At 33.8% G+C, this 17439-nt stretch overlaps 1 protein-coding gene across 1 annotated transcript in view; it reads right to left on the bottom strand.

Moving 5' to 3' along the window:
• Positions 1–17439, bottom strand: part of SCAMP1 (secretory carrier membrane protein 1) — a 123678-nt gene that overhangs the window by 44830 nt on the left and 61409 nt on the right. The window contains exons 5-6 of the mRNA XM_035014708.1: positions 14790–14918; positions 10587–10746 (exon numbers count right to left, since the gene is read on the bottom strand). Of these exons, the coding sequence (XP_034870599.1) occupies positions 10587–10746; positions 14790–14918 (289 nt within the window). The remainder of the gene's footprint in view (positions 1–10586; positions 10747–14789; positions 14919–17439) is intronic.

The following is a 17439-nucleotide window of genomic DNA, read 5'->3' as shown; positions in this document are numbered from 1 at the left end:
TCTTCCAAATACAGCTATAATTTTGGTCAGATGAGTAGTACTGCTCACTTTTTATGACTATGTAAATGTTATTCACAGCTGAGACAAGAAATATAAATTTCTACTCTGCACAGCCATTCTAGATTTTCCTAGAGTTACATCTTTTATATATATATATACACATACTCATCAGTAATTGATCACTAATCTCCCCTTAATTTGTGAAAATCTGCTCTTAACACATTCAAATTTATTAAAAATTCTATCAATCTTATCTTCTTGAAAATGTTTCTCTTAAAATCTTCTGATCAGCTCAAATCTAAATTGATAAAGCCCAGGGATGGCCACCAACTTCTATCTTGAGACCTCTCTTCAACTTTATCTTGGGAATAAACTAGACCTCTCTCTTGTACTAGAAATCCTGTTTTCTGGACCCCATGTTTTCCTTTTTCATGGTTTACTCTCTCATTTTGGCAGGGATCATCTATTCTAGTAGAGTCTTGAGAAATGATACAGGAAAGGCATACTTTGTGAAATTCTGTTGTCCATCTTATCTGACCATTAATTTGATAGTTTATGTAATTCCAGCTTAGAAATTATATTTCCTTCAAATTAACAGCACTATTAAACTGTCTTCTAGTTTTCAGTGTTGGTATTCAGAAGATTAATGTCATCTTGATTCTTAAAAAAACTTCTAGAAAACAGAATAAGACAAAAGGATGGAAAATACAAGAAAAAAGATAAGAACATTAGATTCCCAATATTTGATTAACAAGGTATTTTATTAAAAAGAACACAAAGAAAACAGAAAGGAAAAAAATAATCAATGAAACCATACAATAAATGTTCCCAGAATTTAAGGATCTAAGCCTCCAGAGTAAAGGGGTTCAGAGAGTGACCAGTGTAATAAATGAAAAAGATACCTTCACCAAGACCCATTTTCATTAAGTTGCAGCATACCAGGGATAAAGAGAAAATCTTAGACACTTCCAAGAAAAGGAAAAAAGAAAATGAACCGCATGAAAAGATTAACAATGAGAACGGTATCAGATTTCTTGACAGAAATAATGATACTAAAAGCCAAGAGAATGATGCTTTCAAAATTCTGAGGGCTATAATTTCCAACCTATATCCAATCAAACTATAAGCGGAATGTGTGGTAATAAATAAGCTCTTCCAGAAGTGCTAAGACTCAAAAAAGAACACTCTTTCTTATACTCTTTTCTCTGATGAAGATGTGCCAAAAAATAAATAAATAAATAACAGAGTAAATAGAGAGAGAGACAGACAGAGAGAGAGGGGGAGGGAGGGGGAAACAGGGAGAAAGAGACAGATGGAAAGATGTGAGACAGGACCCTGGTATATAGGACTATAACACTGAAGACAAAGAAAAGAAAATACAGCATAATATAGAAACCAGCCAGTTCAAATGAGGGGAGGATGAACAAGAACTCTTAAGAGGGATGTCTTTGTGGCAGGGGTGGGGAGGCAGATGATGAAAGAGATCACCTAATGTATCTCTTGGATGTGACAATGTGACAAAAACAATGCTAATGAGCATTGTTTTTCAATTATGCCAGGAAATATGCAAAGATTCAGAAAAAGATGTGCGTGTGTGTGTGTGTGTGTAAAAAAGAGACCAAAATGTCAAATATTAACCTAACCTAAAATTATCTTACATGTAATGGAAGGACTGTGGGGAGATAGGGTGAATATAAGGAGGTGAAAGGGGGACCATACAAGCTATGGAAAAGTTGAAATATCATTATGCATAGCAGGAAATGAGTGGACACCTGAAACTTAAAAATCAAGAAACAAATTCACTTCCAGCATGAGAGAGTGACAAAGTCAACAAATCCTCTCCTCAAAAAATAAAAATTTAAAAAAAGTTGGATAAAAGAAAAAAACCACCATTTCAATACCTTGACATATAACTGAGAAACAGTTTTATTCACAAAAACTGAAACTTTGGTTAAGAACAGCATGAGTCTGTAGCATTCTCACCTGGAACTGTTCCCTTCCCTATACTACCCTGGCATGACATTTCAACCACAATAAGGTAAAGCATGAAAATCAGCACCTTCACTGAAGCTGTCAGAAGGGATTCACAGGACCAAATAGGACTTATCCCACAAATGCAAGGTTGGTTTAATATCTAATAATCAATGTAATGCACCATATTAATAAAGGAACAAAACCACATGATTATCTCAACAGACACAGAAAAAACATCTGGAAAAATACACTACCATTCATGATTAAAAATTCTCAACAAAGTAGAAATAAAGGAGATGATCCTCAAACCAATAAAAGGCAACTATAAAAAACTCTAGCACTAACATCATACTTAATAAGAATGCTCTCCCCCTAAAAAGGAGAACAAAGCCATAAATGTCACTCTTTCTACTTCTACTCCCATTTTACTAGAAGTACAATCAACAAAAGGAAGGAAAGAAAGGTACATTGACCATAGATATCCAGTGTGGAAAGGAAAACACAAAACCTTTTATTTGCATATGACATAATCCTACATACACAGAAAATCTCAAGACTAGACTTGATGAAGGAGTTTAGCAAGGTAGAAGGATACAAGATCAATATACAAAATCCCATTGTATTTCCAACTACTTACAACAATCCAAAAAAATTAAGAAAATAATTCCACTCTTCCTCTGCTGCTCCCCCTGCTTGTGCTCTCTCACACACTGTCAAATAAATATTAAAAAAAAAATCTAAATAGACATTTTTCCAAAGACACACAGATGACCAACAGGTAGATGAAAAGGTGCTCAACATCACTAATCATCAGGGAAATGCAAATTAAAGCCACAATCATTTATCACCTCTCACCTGTTAAAATGGCTATTATCAAAAAGATAAGAAATAACAAGTGTTGACAAGGATAAAGAGCTGTGCACTGTTGGTGGGAATGTAAATTGATGCAGCCACTATGGATAACAGTATGGAGGTTCCTCAACAAATTAAAAATATAACTACCATATGATCAAGCAAATCTACTTCAGGCCATTTATCCAAAGATAACAGAATCATTATCTGAAACATCTGTAATCCTATGTTCATTGCAGCATTATTCACAACAGCCAAGGTATGGAAACAATCTAAATGGCCAACAATGAAAAGAATGGTTTATATACAACAGAGTACTACTCAGCCTTAGAAGGAAATTCTGCCATTTGGGACTATATGCATGAATTTGAGAGAGCATTATGCTAAATGGAATAAGCCAGATAGAGAATGACAAATAATGGTATCACTTCTATGGGTATCTTAAAAAAAAAAAAGTTGAACTCATAGAAACAATGTAGAATGGTGGTTGCCAGGGGATGGGGGAAATGGGTAGATACTGATTAAAAGGTATGAACTTTTAGTTATAAAATCAGGAAGGTCTGAGGATCTAATGTAGTGTATAATAAATATAGTTGATAATACTGTACTATATAACTGAAATTTGCTAAGAGGGTAGATCTTTTTTTTTTTTTAATATTTATTTATTTTGACAGCGAGAGACAGACAGTGAGTGAGGGAACACAAGCAGGGGGAGAGGGAGAAGCAGGCTTCCCACTAAGCAGGGAGCCCGATGTGGGACTCAATCCCAGGACCCTGGGATCATGACCTGAGCCGAAGGCAGATGCTTAACAACTGAGCCACCCAGGTGCCCCAAGAGGGTAGATCTTAAGAGTTCTCAACAACAAAAGAAAAAGGTAAATATGTGAGGTGATGGATGTGTTAACCCAAATGTGGGAATTCTCTCATAATGTGTATGACTATCAAATCATCACATTATACAATTTAAGTATAATTTTGCCAATTATACCTCAATAAAGCTAAAAAAAATCAATGTGAAATGAATATATTTTGAAACAAAAAATAAATCAGAGAGAATTCATTGCCAGCAGGCCTATATAAAAATAAATGAACCATAGGGGCGCTTGGGTGGCTCAGTTGGTTAGGTGACTGATCCTGATTTCAGCTCCGGTCACGATCTCGGGGATGTGGAACTGAGCCCCAAGTCAGGCTCTGAGCTCAGCAGGGAATCTGCTGGAGATTCTCTCTCTCTCTCTACCTCCCTCAGCCCCTCCTGCTTGCACTTGAGCATGCTCTAATAAATCTTAAAGAGAGAAAAAAAGTAAACTATATTTAAAAAAATAGAACTTATTGATCTAAAAGGCAAAGAAAGAAAAAGGTATATAACAGGTATGTTTTATACAATAAGCAGTACATATAAATAGAAGGCAGAACTCTGGAAAACAGTATGGAGGTTCCTCAAAAAGTTGAAAATAGAGCTACTCTATGACCCAGCAATTGCACTACTGGGTACTTACCCCAAAGATACAAACATAGTGATCCAAAGGGGCACCTGCACCCCAATGTTTACAGCAGCAATGTCCACAATAGCCAAACTACGGAAAGAGCCCAGATGTCCATCAACAGATGAGTGCATAAAGAAGATGTGGTGTATTACACACACACACACACACACGGAATATTACGCAGCCATCAAAAAATGAAATCTTGCTATTTGCAACGACGTGGATAGAACTAGAGGGTATTATGCTAAATGAAATAAATCAATCAGAGAAAGACAATTATCATATGATCTCACTCATATGTGGAATATAAGAAACAAAACAGAGTATCATAGGGGAAGAGAGGAAAAAATAAAACAAGACGAAACCAGAGAGGGAGACAAACCATAAAAGACTTAATCATAGGAAACAAACTAAGGGATGCTGGAGGGGAGGGAGTAACTGGGTGACAGACATTAAGGAGGGCACAAGATGTAATGAGCACTGGTTATTATATAAAACTGATGAATCACAGTCCTGTATCTCTGAAACCAGTAATACATTATAGTTAATTAATTGAATTTAAATTTAAAAAAAAACTTCAATGACAAAAAAAAAAAAAACAATTTACGGTAGCCTCTGGAGGAGTGGGAAAGGGGATTCAAGTAAAGGGGCCCTGAGAAATTTTCTTGGGTGAGGTAATAATGTACTGTATCTTGATAGTGTTTGTGAATTCAGATTTTACATTAAAAAAAAAAAACACACACAAGAACCAAAACTGTAAACAAATACTGAGTTTAGTTACTAATGTCTACAATTTACCCTGTAATGCATCCATATGTTAGTGACAGAATCTAGATGGTGTATATATGGTGTTCAATGTAAAATTCTTTCAACTTTGGTATTTTTTTGAAATTTTTCACAATATAAGAATTATTCCTCTTCAAAAAAATAGAAGGCAGGGCGCCTGGGTGGCTCAGTCGGTTAAGCGACTGCCCTCGGCTCAGGTCATGATCCCAGGGTCCTGGGATCGAGTCCCGCATCGGGCTCCCTGCTCTGCGGGGAGCCTGCTTCTCCCTCTCCCACTCCCCCCGCTTGTGTTCCCTCTCTCGCTGTGTCTCTCTCTGTCAAATAAATAAATAAAATCTTTAAAAAAAAAAAAATAGGAGGCAGATATAAATCCATGTAAATAAGTAATTATATTAAATATAAACAAAAAACTCCAATTAAAAGACTAGATTGTCATACTAGATTTTTTTTAAGTTTATTTTTCTCTCTCAACACAAGGACCTACATACACCCTAGTATAAATTATGATTTCCTCTAGCTCAGACTGAGGCACCAGAGGACAATGAACTAAAAGCAGCAAAAGATGATTTATTACAAGGAACAGTTTTATGGGTCAAAAGTAAATAATAAAACCTAACACAAAAATAAAACATTAATTCCAGCTACCATTTGTTGACAACCTATAAAACCTAGTATTTTGCATATATTATCTCTAATCCTTTTATCAACTCTGCAAATATTATCCCATTTACCTTCAACAAACTGAGGCACTAAAGTTTTATACTGCATTTTCCTAGGAGCTCAATACTTTTAAGCAGAGAAGCCAGGATTCTTACCCTTTTTCAGTATATTTCCAATAAGTAAGCTTTTTCAACAAAACACTACCTCATTAATAATGACCTATTATCTTAAAGTATTTACATAATGCTTAGTCATTTGTGGAAGCATAAAATTAAGATCAAAGTTACTATCTTTTTAAAATATGTAAATGACAAAATGACAAGTCCAGATTTAATTTTGATAGCTATTAAACTTAACTTTTAAAAGCACATATACCTGAAACTTCTCTACATTGACCTTCAGATTCAGATGGAGGGATAACCTTATGACGGACAAAGTCCTGTAAGTATTACAGTAAAACCAGTTTCTTGGTGGAAAACTAAGATGAGTCATACAGTACAGTATTTTACACAGTTTGAAACCATCTTTTTCATGAACATTCTGATATTTCAATGGTGCCAATAAAAACAGAGATCCCCCCCACCAATTTCAGAGAAAAATATTTATCAAAAACTGAAATCCTCAAAAAGTAATCCAAGAAGACTAATTTGAAGATAATTGATCTTATATCTTGAGATGTAACACAAGGTATGTCACCAATATTAAATTCCTTTAGAATTCAAATATTCTGGGGGTGTTTGAATACCATCCATTTTTTATATATAAATTTTACTAGCCAAAGCTTCAGAAATGCCTACTTTCAAATCAGTTCTATTATACATTTCTAAGGGCAAGTACCATGTCTTCTTCGTATCTCCAGCTTAGTATATGGTCATTATTCAATGAGTGATTCATTTAACCTTAGGATACTTCATTATTGTAAAGCAGCTGGAAAATATAAGTTATTTATCTTAATATTTATATCCCCCTGAAAGAATCCAGTGAACTCAATAATGAGCATGCAAATAAAATACTGAAACAGAAACCCAGATGACACTGGAAAACCAACTTCTCATGCATAATAACTAATTAAAAAATGATTATTGCTAAATATTCTACCTTTATCACATTTTAAAATTATGTGTAATTATCATTATGATGTGTTATATGTGATTACTAGATACAATCACTTAAATGTAGATTTAAATTTTCCACTGGGCTTTAAAAGTATTACCAAATACTTTAATTCAATCTAAAAAGGCATTGTATAATTCAGTTAAAACAATTATATTTTTCTTCTCAGATTAGAGTTAAAAAAAGGTTTATTCAGCCATATTATTAAGCAAATTACAACAAATTCTTGATAACAAAGTTAATTGTTAACCTTCAAAAAGGAATTTGAATACTGAATTTATTTACTTTTACCCTGTGAGCCAGAGGCAAAAGAGATAAACCACATATGGCAATTAAAAATGCAACTCCGAATGACTAAGGTACGTTTCTATTGCATTCTAGAAATAAAGGCTTCCTTATATGTCTAGTTATTTTTAGCACTCCACCACAAAGCTAACAGCTACTCTAGAAACTTGAAATTACCACCATACACAAGAAAAAAATAAATTCACTGAACTAAAAAAAGAAAAATCTGATCACATTCTCAAACCTAACGACCCTCTCTAACTTCTGTGCTTGCAATGACTAGTTTATTCTAAAATCAATCCATGCCATGTTTTTCTTACTGCTTACTATTCCTTTTTTTTAAATGGGGGGAGGGCAGAGGCAGAGGGAGAGAAAAAAATTTTAAGCAAGCTCCATGCCCAGGGAGTGAGCTGTGAGCTGGAGGCAGGGCTTGATCTCACAACCCTGAGATCATGATCTGAGCCAATATCAAGAGTCAGACGCTTAACCAACTGAGCCACCCAAGGTGCGCCTTATTGCTTACTCGTCTCTTCTTCACTTCTGGGGGAAACCTGAGAAATAAAATTCAGGAGATATTTAAATAATCTTATAGCAGAAGAGGCAAATATACCATTAGCCAGAGAAGAGTAAAACCTGAAAACTTTTAGGGGCACCTAGGTGGCTGCCTCTCTCCCTCTGCCCTTCCCTCTGCTTGTGCACTCTTGCTCTAAAATAAATAAGTGAATCTTAAAACAAACAAACAAAAACCTGAAAACTTTTTTTTTTTTAAAGATTTTATTTGAGAGAGAGAGAGAATGAGAAAGAGAGAGAATGAGAGAGAGAGCATGAGGGGGGGAGGGTCAGAGGGAGAAGCAGACTCCCCCCGAGCAGGGAGCCTGATGTGGCACTCAATCCCGGGACTCCAGGATCATGACCTGAGCCGAAGGCAGTCGCTTAACCAACTGAGCCACCCAGGCGCCCAAACCTGAAAACTTTTAAAAAGCATATTAGCTTCACTGCAGCGTCTGATTAATAACAACTAAATGCTTTCAATAACAACTTCTCAAGAAACCCAGGAACCTGACCTAAAAGGTTTTAGCTACCCATTTTCTACTGACTAACAAAGTATGTTCAGAAGCTTGTTTTCATTTCTTAATCATCAGTCTTGAAACAAAATATGAAACACTGCGTATCCTGATTCTTTCCTTTCTCAAAGGCAGTAATCCCTATCAAAACTGATCTAAAATAAAGCATTTATGTGATTAAGTCTATTTACAGCTATTTAATATCAAGAATCACAACCAATATATCTGTTTGAGCCATCAATACAGGTTTAACAAACTACCAGATACAGCAGGAAAGACACGTGGCAATGTGGATGAAAGAAATGCCAAAGTTACATACTGAGAAGGTATAGTAATGAGGTAAAATACTTTAATTTCAACTTTACCCATTAAATATTATTCCTCTCAGTTCTGCTCTGAACAGGGAACCCCAGATAATTAACACATTTGGGATAAACTCTAAAGGACTGAGATGCAGCTAAGAACTTAGCCTTACAGATTAATAATGACAGAAGTAAAAATGTTCCACAAAGCATTTTTATTTCAACTGGCAAAGAAAGGAAATAAAAGGAAGCAAGTGACTTCAAGTAATAAAAGGCAGAAAGCTGGTTTTTGGTAGTTTGTTTTGGCTACATTAGTCATAGAAGGTTTAAAATCCAAAGTCATTAGTCTCGTGTCACTTTTTATTTTTTTTTTAAAGATTTTATTTATTTATTTATTTAAAAAGAGAGCATGTGAGAGAAAGAGTGCGCACCCACGAGCAGGGGGAGGGGGAGGGGTAGATGCAGAGAGAGAAGCAGGCTCCCCACCCAGCAGGTAGCCCAATGTAGGGCTCAATCCCACGATCCTAAGATCATGACCTGAGCTGAAGACAGACACTTAACCAACTGAGCCACCCAGGCACCTCCTCATGTCACTTTTAAAGTCTCAAAAACAACCCTATTCCTACCCACCGGCATCATACAAATATATTAGTAACATGATGGAAGTAGGCAGGCAGAAGCCAAAGCCAAGTGTCAAAAAATTAAAAAACCTTGTGAGCCAGGCTTAGATAACAAGGAAAAGAGCAGCAGTAACTCTCTTCCTAGGTCATGGAAAGAGTAAATAGGTCCTTTTTATTCCTCTCCAAGCCACATACAAAGGAGGCACCTCTCCCCATTCCTTGATAACTAACCTCCATATTCTAATATACCCAAAGATTCTTTCCTCCTTTTCCTCCTTCCATCCATTTTCTTCCCTTCATTCCAATTCTAACCAATTTAGTTTTCTGTTGAATGACCCCTTTTCTCCCCAAATTCCCTCATCTTGTCCCTTTTCCTTCTGGGGGTTTTTTTTTTTTAATCTGTTTACATATCTGGGTTTCTAATTCCACAATGAAGGAATATACACTGTGGTTAATCAAAGAAATTCTATGTTGAAATGGAAAAAACAACAACAACTGAATGTGGCCCTCTAATTTTCCCAATATAACATCTGCACAATACATACCTGTTTCCTAGTAATGCTGCCCCCCTCACTCATGAGAGCTGAAAAAAGTTCGTTACTCACAAACAAGTTTACTCAAAAATAAGTTGATAACTGTTGAATATATGGAGTCATAGAGAACTATTATCTAAATCAGCACTTCCCAACATTTATTTCTTAAAGCAATAGTTCAACAAGGTGTTCCACAAAAAAATAATGGTTTCATAGTCAAATCACAAATCACACTAGACTCTTAAAAGAATCTAAGAAATCCTGAAGTGAAGAAATTTAACTTTATTATCCAGCTTTTCCCAAACCTAGGTTAATGAGTCCCTTTTTTGACATTTATTAATACCTCACAGAACATGCATTTAGGAAATATTAATCCTAACCACTGATTAAAATATATCATGCAAAATATTATAAACTTATAATCTTAATGGTTCTCAAATGTGAGAACTTTTGAAAAGCTAAAAATGAATTTACATAGAAAATAATTACCTTGCTAGGTAAAAATGACTCACTTCAAATATCATAGGTATACTGACCTTACCGAGGTTCATTTAAGAATTAGACTTTAATCACCATTTGTGATTTTTTTTTTTTGAAGGGGAATGAAGAGCAAAATTTTCTTTAATGTCAAGTGTATGATATGAAATATAATATTCTACAAATATTAAGATATAAGACTATTGTCATTTCTCTATTTTCATGTTTGATCTCCTCAAGTGGGAGAAAAGAATGAGATTTTGTGACTTACAAAACCTAATTACTACAAAGGCATGTTACATATGAATTTATCAGAATATGTTACACAATAATAAAAAATTTTAGTGAAAATGTGTCAATTTTCCCCTTAAGGTTAATTACCAATTATTTACTTCACAGGTTTTAAAGAGTATATTTCAAAGTACACACATTTTACCTGAAAGCTCCGTAAAGTGGTCTGTACCAACAGACAAATGAACAAGGAGTAAAAAGCAAGAACCACAGGATACTCAATCCAAAATCAACCCCTCTTGTAGGATCAACACAAAACCAAGCCAAGCATCCGAAGATATTTAGAAAGAGTGTTACAGCGTGGACTGTGGAATCAAAAAACAAAATAGAAATGTTGACATTCAATTTATGAATTCATTCAACAAAAATTGTAAATGAAAAAATTCTTCCTTAGAGCAAATGTATTCCACCCCTTGTTTCCAGTTAGGATCTTTCAAAAAACATTGCTGTTTCTTACACATTTGATTTGAAAACAGTATATACAGGAAAAAGAGTCCTAATATATGTACTGTTTGGGAACAATTCTTCTGGCCCTCTCCTAATGGGCAATTACCAGAGAAGCACTGCCTTAAGGGATTCTTCCTTGAGAAGGAAACACGTGATATGCCTCCTGATCCAAGGCCCAGCCAGGGAAAGAACGAGGACTTTGGAGGAGAAAGATCCTACACTCTGAATTACATTTTTACAGAGTAGGCCTGCAGACTCCTCCCAGAGTAGACTATACAAGGAGAAGAAAACTGGAGAAGTGCCCTGTACAATCTCACTGTAACATTTTTAAGCAATTAATTAGAATCACTGAACTAAAAATACCAATACAGTAGCAATTTCAGGGACTGTATAGTCAATCTCTCAGGATTATTCATCTTCATAGTGTTATCATTTTTTAAAGTGCTGGGATAAATATGGTGTTTTGGTAAAGGATTAAACTTACTTTTAAAGAAAGGAAATAATGAATTTCAGCTGCTGTGGCAGACCTTTCTTTTAATTAACACAGTTAATGGAAAACTCTTCATATGTTGTTAATAATTACATATCCAGAAAGACCTAAAACAAAAAATCTGAGTACCATCTAACTATACTTTGATCCTAAAGAACTACATTTACCCATTATAATTAATAACTTTTTATTGGATTTTTAAAAAGTTTATTCACAGGCTGAATTAAAAGAAATATTTTTTTTCAAAAGTTAAAATAATGTTCATTGTAAATTAATACAAGAAAAATATACCAACAAAATACTACTTGAATTAAAAATAAATGAAAAACCTAGTAAATCCAAATACAAAAATCTCAACTTACCTTAAAAACTTTAAAATCTTTTCAACTTACTAAATAAAAATAGTAATTAACAAAATAAGATAAAGACATACATTATAGGGTGCCTTTAAATTTGCTTTAATGACTAGCTAAATATACAAACTCTAGAGTAAGAAAAGGGCACCAGAGGAAGAGTGAAAACACCTGGATTATAGAGACATACTATTGAGCTAATCAACCTCTACATTTCAATTTTTCAGCTATAGAAATACAGGAGCTCTTCCACGTTTAAAACTCCATTCCATTCTATTACACAAAGAAGACTCTTATTAACTTTGTTACCATTAGGATTTCTAACTCTCACAAAAGCTAGCTTACTAATAAATTTACTCACAATCTTCTGTCTCAAAATAAAAGTTTTTGTCAATGGCTTAAAAACAGATTTCAAAAGACCGTGAAATACAAAGTTATTATTTTTTAACATTAAATATCATCCAACTGCCTAAAAAAGTTTTATATATTCACATTACAATTCAAATTTCAGCCTTAAGAGAATTTTTAAAAGTTTATCTCCTAATTTGCCTAAGAAAATATGGATATGTGTATTTAAATTTCATTAAAAATTCTTCCAATTATTGATAAAAATTTCAATTTAATTTTGTGTAATCTATTAAAATTTCTTTCTAAATGTTTTCAGAGTAACCAAAAACCACGATCAACAAGTCATTTATTTGTACCCCAAAGAAAAGTAAAATGTCCAGGCCTACTTACTAAACAATCAGTCCACTTATACACAAATCAAAAAATATATAGAAAGGCAAGGTAATGTGAAACACATGATTCTATGTTGCTAATTTCAACCCTTTCCAATCCACTTGGTGGATTCTAGGTGTACATATAACACTAAAGAAACTTTCAGGATATTTTGTTTACATGATTTGTAAGTTTTTAAGTTGAGTGATTCAACTTCATAGAAAATTTCCATATGCTTTATTAAGCACTTAAATCTGTTATTAGTGGACCTAAATTTGCAACTATCACTACAATATTCTTCTTGATAAGCTCTGCATTATAACAGACACCTAACATAAACAGATTTTAAACAGTATAATTATCTTCTTCACTAATTGATCTTTAAATGGCTTGTTTTCCTTTTTTTTTAAGAATATACTCAAAGAGGTTAAGATTCATTTCACAGTGATAGTTCTAATTGCTTCAGTTCCTTTATAGAGTAAAATATTTATTTCAAGTAAGGTACCTTTGAAAGTATATCTTCCATCTTATTTGGGTTTAAAACATAAATTACTTCTTCATTTTGGTACGTTGTAGGTTGTACAACATGGAAATCTAGACTCTGGGCTCTGGAGTCAAGCTATCCCACTCCAATCTAATTGTTGTGTAGTCTTGAACAAGTTACTCCAATTCTCTAAGCTTTGGTTTCCTTATCTTAGGTAATATAATACCTGCTTTATAGTGTAGTTAGGAGTTAATAACATCATGTATATAAAGTGATTAGTACTATGCCTGGCACAAATAAATCCTCAATAAATACTCTCTTTCATTAGAATTATTACTACAGTATGAAAGCACTCATCAACTCTGAAATCATTAACAGGCAGACACTTCTTGAAAGTGACTTATTAAAAGAAGTGAAATTTAGAAACATCACTGAGCTGGTACTAGATCTTACTTTATTCCAGGTAATGCTTCCTTAAATACTGAGACCTCTTTAAATACTTTTAATAAGAGATCTGTCAACAGGATTTAGAAAAACTATATTCTAAAAACTGCAGAAAGTTATATATTTATAAAACAAAACAGATCTATTTTGAAACAATTAGTACTAGTAAAGTACCATTCAATTAAAATTAATCACCTTTCCCATTCAAACTCTATTTACTAAATTCCTTATAGAATTTTCTTCCAGCCCCCTATCTCCCCCACCCAAAATATGTTTTTCCACTAGGTCAAAGAACTTATACTTAAAATGCTAGGTCAGGTCTGCCCATTAAAAAATAATTATTATATACTGCATATATTATATATTGATTAAATAAAATATATGGGTTGTTTACATGACATATATAAAATCAAAACCTTTAATGTTAAAAGTATATAATACTGCCCACACTGGAGATTTAGCAAGATACTAGCTCAACAACAAAATCTCAAAGAAAAACTAAAGAGTTAAGAATGTACTATCCATAAGGAATTACTACTCACATTCCAAAGTAACTTCACATACGAAGAATGCTCTAAAAAGATTTTGAGGAAAACTGTCTCATATATTTAGGAAGGGAAAAAACGGCTCCCCAATTATACAGTAACACACATAAATTTCCTCCATCAAGAATGTACACTACAAAATCTCCATTAAACCCAGCAGTTATGCAGGTAAGAAGTCATGACAGCTACACCTCTCCTACTAACATAATAACATTAAAAGGGGCTGAGACTACTGTTTGGAATAAAAGTGAAACAGAATAAGTGGAAATTCTGTGTACCTAGAACAAACTGTTAACAGCTTGACATTTTACTTTAGTTATTACATGAGCTGTAATTATACTCAACACAACGTAAGCACCACAGCCTAAATATATGTCCTAATGTTCTATTTAGTAAAATATCCTACATTAACTAGGACTTCCAATAATAAAAGTACTTATCAACCACTTGAAAATGAAAAGTAAATTGTGCGCAAAGTTCTAAGAAAAATTATAGTAATATTTTATGGCCCTTTTAAAAAGTCATAATGCTTTAAACAGCCTTCATTTAGTATAATTTTTTCAAAACAAGTATTACCTAGATAGTATTTTACAATTATTCCTTTTTCCTCAAAAAAATACTATATATGTGACAGAGAAGTCCTTTCCTCAAAAGAATGCCAGTTTTCATATATGCTTTCCTCAGTTTAGATTGTCACATACAGTATAATTTTGCAATACCGAAATATGTTTCACTCTGAAAATGAAGAGCTATACCAAAAAACCTATTTGTGATACTATCCTTAATATCTGAATTCCAAAAAGGGTGTTTATTTTTGACAATAAAACATAAACTCTGTTGAATATACAATTTATTTTATACTCACACATCCACAAGTAGTACATAATCTTTACTGTCTTCTGGAATTCTACAGGAATGTCTACAGAAAAATCCTGATAAAAACAAGGTCCCACAGGAAAATTGCCAGGGAGAGGTGGCCAATTATTTTTTCTGCCTGCAAATTAAAAAAAAAAAAATATTAGGACCAAGATGTGCTATTCTTATTTTTGGTTTCATAATAAAGAACATTATTTGTTCATTTAATAGATGTTTTATAAATCGAATGCTGCATCTCTACATTCCTATATTTGTACAGCTTTGAAAGCCAAGCTTTGCATTTTTAAAAATTTTCCCAAAGGGGGCGCCTGGATGACTCAGTCGTTAAGTGTCTGCCTTAGGCTCAGGTTATAATCCCAGAGTCCTGGGATCAAGCCCCACATCTGATTCCTTGCTCCGCAGAAAGCCTGCTTCTCCCTCTCCCACTCCCCCTGCTTGTGTTCCCTTTCTCTGTAAAATAAATAAATCTTTAAAAAAAAAAAAAAATTTTTTTCCCAAAGTAGGGGCACATGGCTGGCTCAGTCAATAGAGCATGTGTCTGTTGGATCTAGTGCTGTGGGTTCAAGTCCTGCATTGGGTGTAGAGATTACTTAAAAATAAATCTTAAAAAAAATGTTTTTTCCCCAGAGTTTCACTTTAGAAAACATTAGATGGTAAAATATTTTTCCAGTGTCATGTAATGTTTAGCAGGAACCATTTATGTACAGTTGATACAAGAAACAAAAAAAGAGCACAAAGACATACCCTGTGACTCTACCCTAAAAACAGACTTCTTTCTCAAAGTCCCAAGAGTCTGGCTGTCATGTGAAGGTCATGCAGTTTTTAAATATCTACAATTTCCTCTTCAGCATCTTAAGTCTTTGAATATAATTCCTAGCCCATGTGGAGAGGGAAACCAGCTTTTGAATCTTTTGAGTTTTCTACTGTTAACTCCATGAAGAAACACACAGTTAACTAATACCAAAGAATCAAATCTGGAAATTCCAAAGTCTGAAAAAATAATATTCAAAATATCCATGTAAGAAAACCATAAAACTAGGAGAAAATATGAAACAGGAGAAGGAAGCTAAGGAATTATAATACCTTCAAAAACCTAGAGGAAAAATAAATTCAAACTATGAGGAGGGAAAATGTGTCTTTATAAAGAAATGAAACAGAAAATAGGGCTTGGGAAGTGGTGGGAGCAATAAAAACACTAAAATTAAAGCAAGAAGTCTAAACATTAAAAACAGAAGGTAAACACAACACCTAAAGGCCACTTCTCATTTTAGAAATTATATGCCACAATTTTTGAAAATTCAATTTTATGTACTTCATACAGGGGAGAAAATTTTACTGGAAAAGAATGACCTATGTCTGATTCTTCCCAACATGTCTGCGCTATTTATAATTCTTTCCAAATTTCATATTCATTTCTCATACAAGTCTCATACTATTTGAGAAGAGCAGAGAATAGCAAAGTAAGAACTAGAATCTGAAAACAGAAGTGCCTAGCAATTTTTTGGCTAGAGGGCGTTGGGTACCTTAAGCTCTTGAAGACTTGGTAAAAGCTGAAGACATCTATAAAATTTTACATTTCTTAATAAATTTAAGAGTAGAAATAACAAGAGAATAATAACTATACCACCCTTCAGGGAATTATAATTAAATGAGTTAATAGATAATAAGTACTTACATGTGTAACATACTACAAAGTCTAACTCTTAATTTCTCACTCTTCATTACTATCTTTACTAAAATATCTCCCATAGAAATAACTTATATTAGTAAATACTAAGGATATAGGACAGATTTTATTACAGGTATTTCAGAAACACTGATCTCAAATAAATCCTTAGTTTCTCCTTTGACAGATGTTGTCTCTGATGTCACAAGCCAACAAAATGGCCAAGGATGAATGTGTCTTTACAAGGCCCTAGGCTTACACACTTTTTTTTAATAGTCTTTGAACATATAAATTTCATTTTTAGTTTTTATTTAAATTCCCTAGTTAACATACAGTCTAATACTAGTTTCAGGGATACATTATAGTGGTTCAACACTTCTATACAATACCTGATGCTCATCACAGCAAGTGCCCTCCTTAACCCCCAACCCCACCCACCTCCCCTCTGGTAACCATCAGTTTGTTCTCTACAGTTGTTGTTGGTTTGCCTCTCTTTTTCCCCCTATGATTGTTGGTTTTGTTTCTTAAACTCCACATATGAGTGAAGTCATATGGTGTTTGTTGTTCTCCGACTTAGGCTTACACAATCTAAGATAAGGAAGAAATAGCTCAGTATATTATTGCTGACCTAGCTCTGTCACTCCATCACTATCCTAGACATAGTAACAATGACTTATCTAGCTCTTTAACCCCTTAGCCAGACACTGCTATCTTTCTCTAAGATAACGCCCTTGAAGTGGCCTTTGGTAGTCACAGTCTAAATGGATTTCATAGCAAATGATCAATTCAGTACTTATTTCTTTGGTATCATTGAGAAACCCGAGGCTTCCCAAAGTCATGCCACACATTTTTTTAATATGATTTGACAGGCATGTTATACTTCTGAAGACAGGGCACATAATTAGAAACAGGGCTAAGTAAACAAAAAAGTAAGAGTCAAATTTAGGGCACACTCTTAAAGCTTCAATAGACT

The sequence above is a fragment of the Mirounga leonina genome, unplaced genomic scaffold, assembly GCF_011800145.1.
Source record: "Mirounga leonina isolate KUSES-001 unplaced genomic scaffold, KU_Mleo_1.0 Mir_168, whole genome shotgun sequence".
Lineage (NCBI taxonomy): Eukaryota > Metazoa > Chordata > Mammalia > Carnivora > Phocidae > Mirounga > Mirounga leonina.
This window is presented reverse-complemented; position numbering and strand designations above follow the sequence as displayed.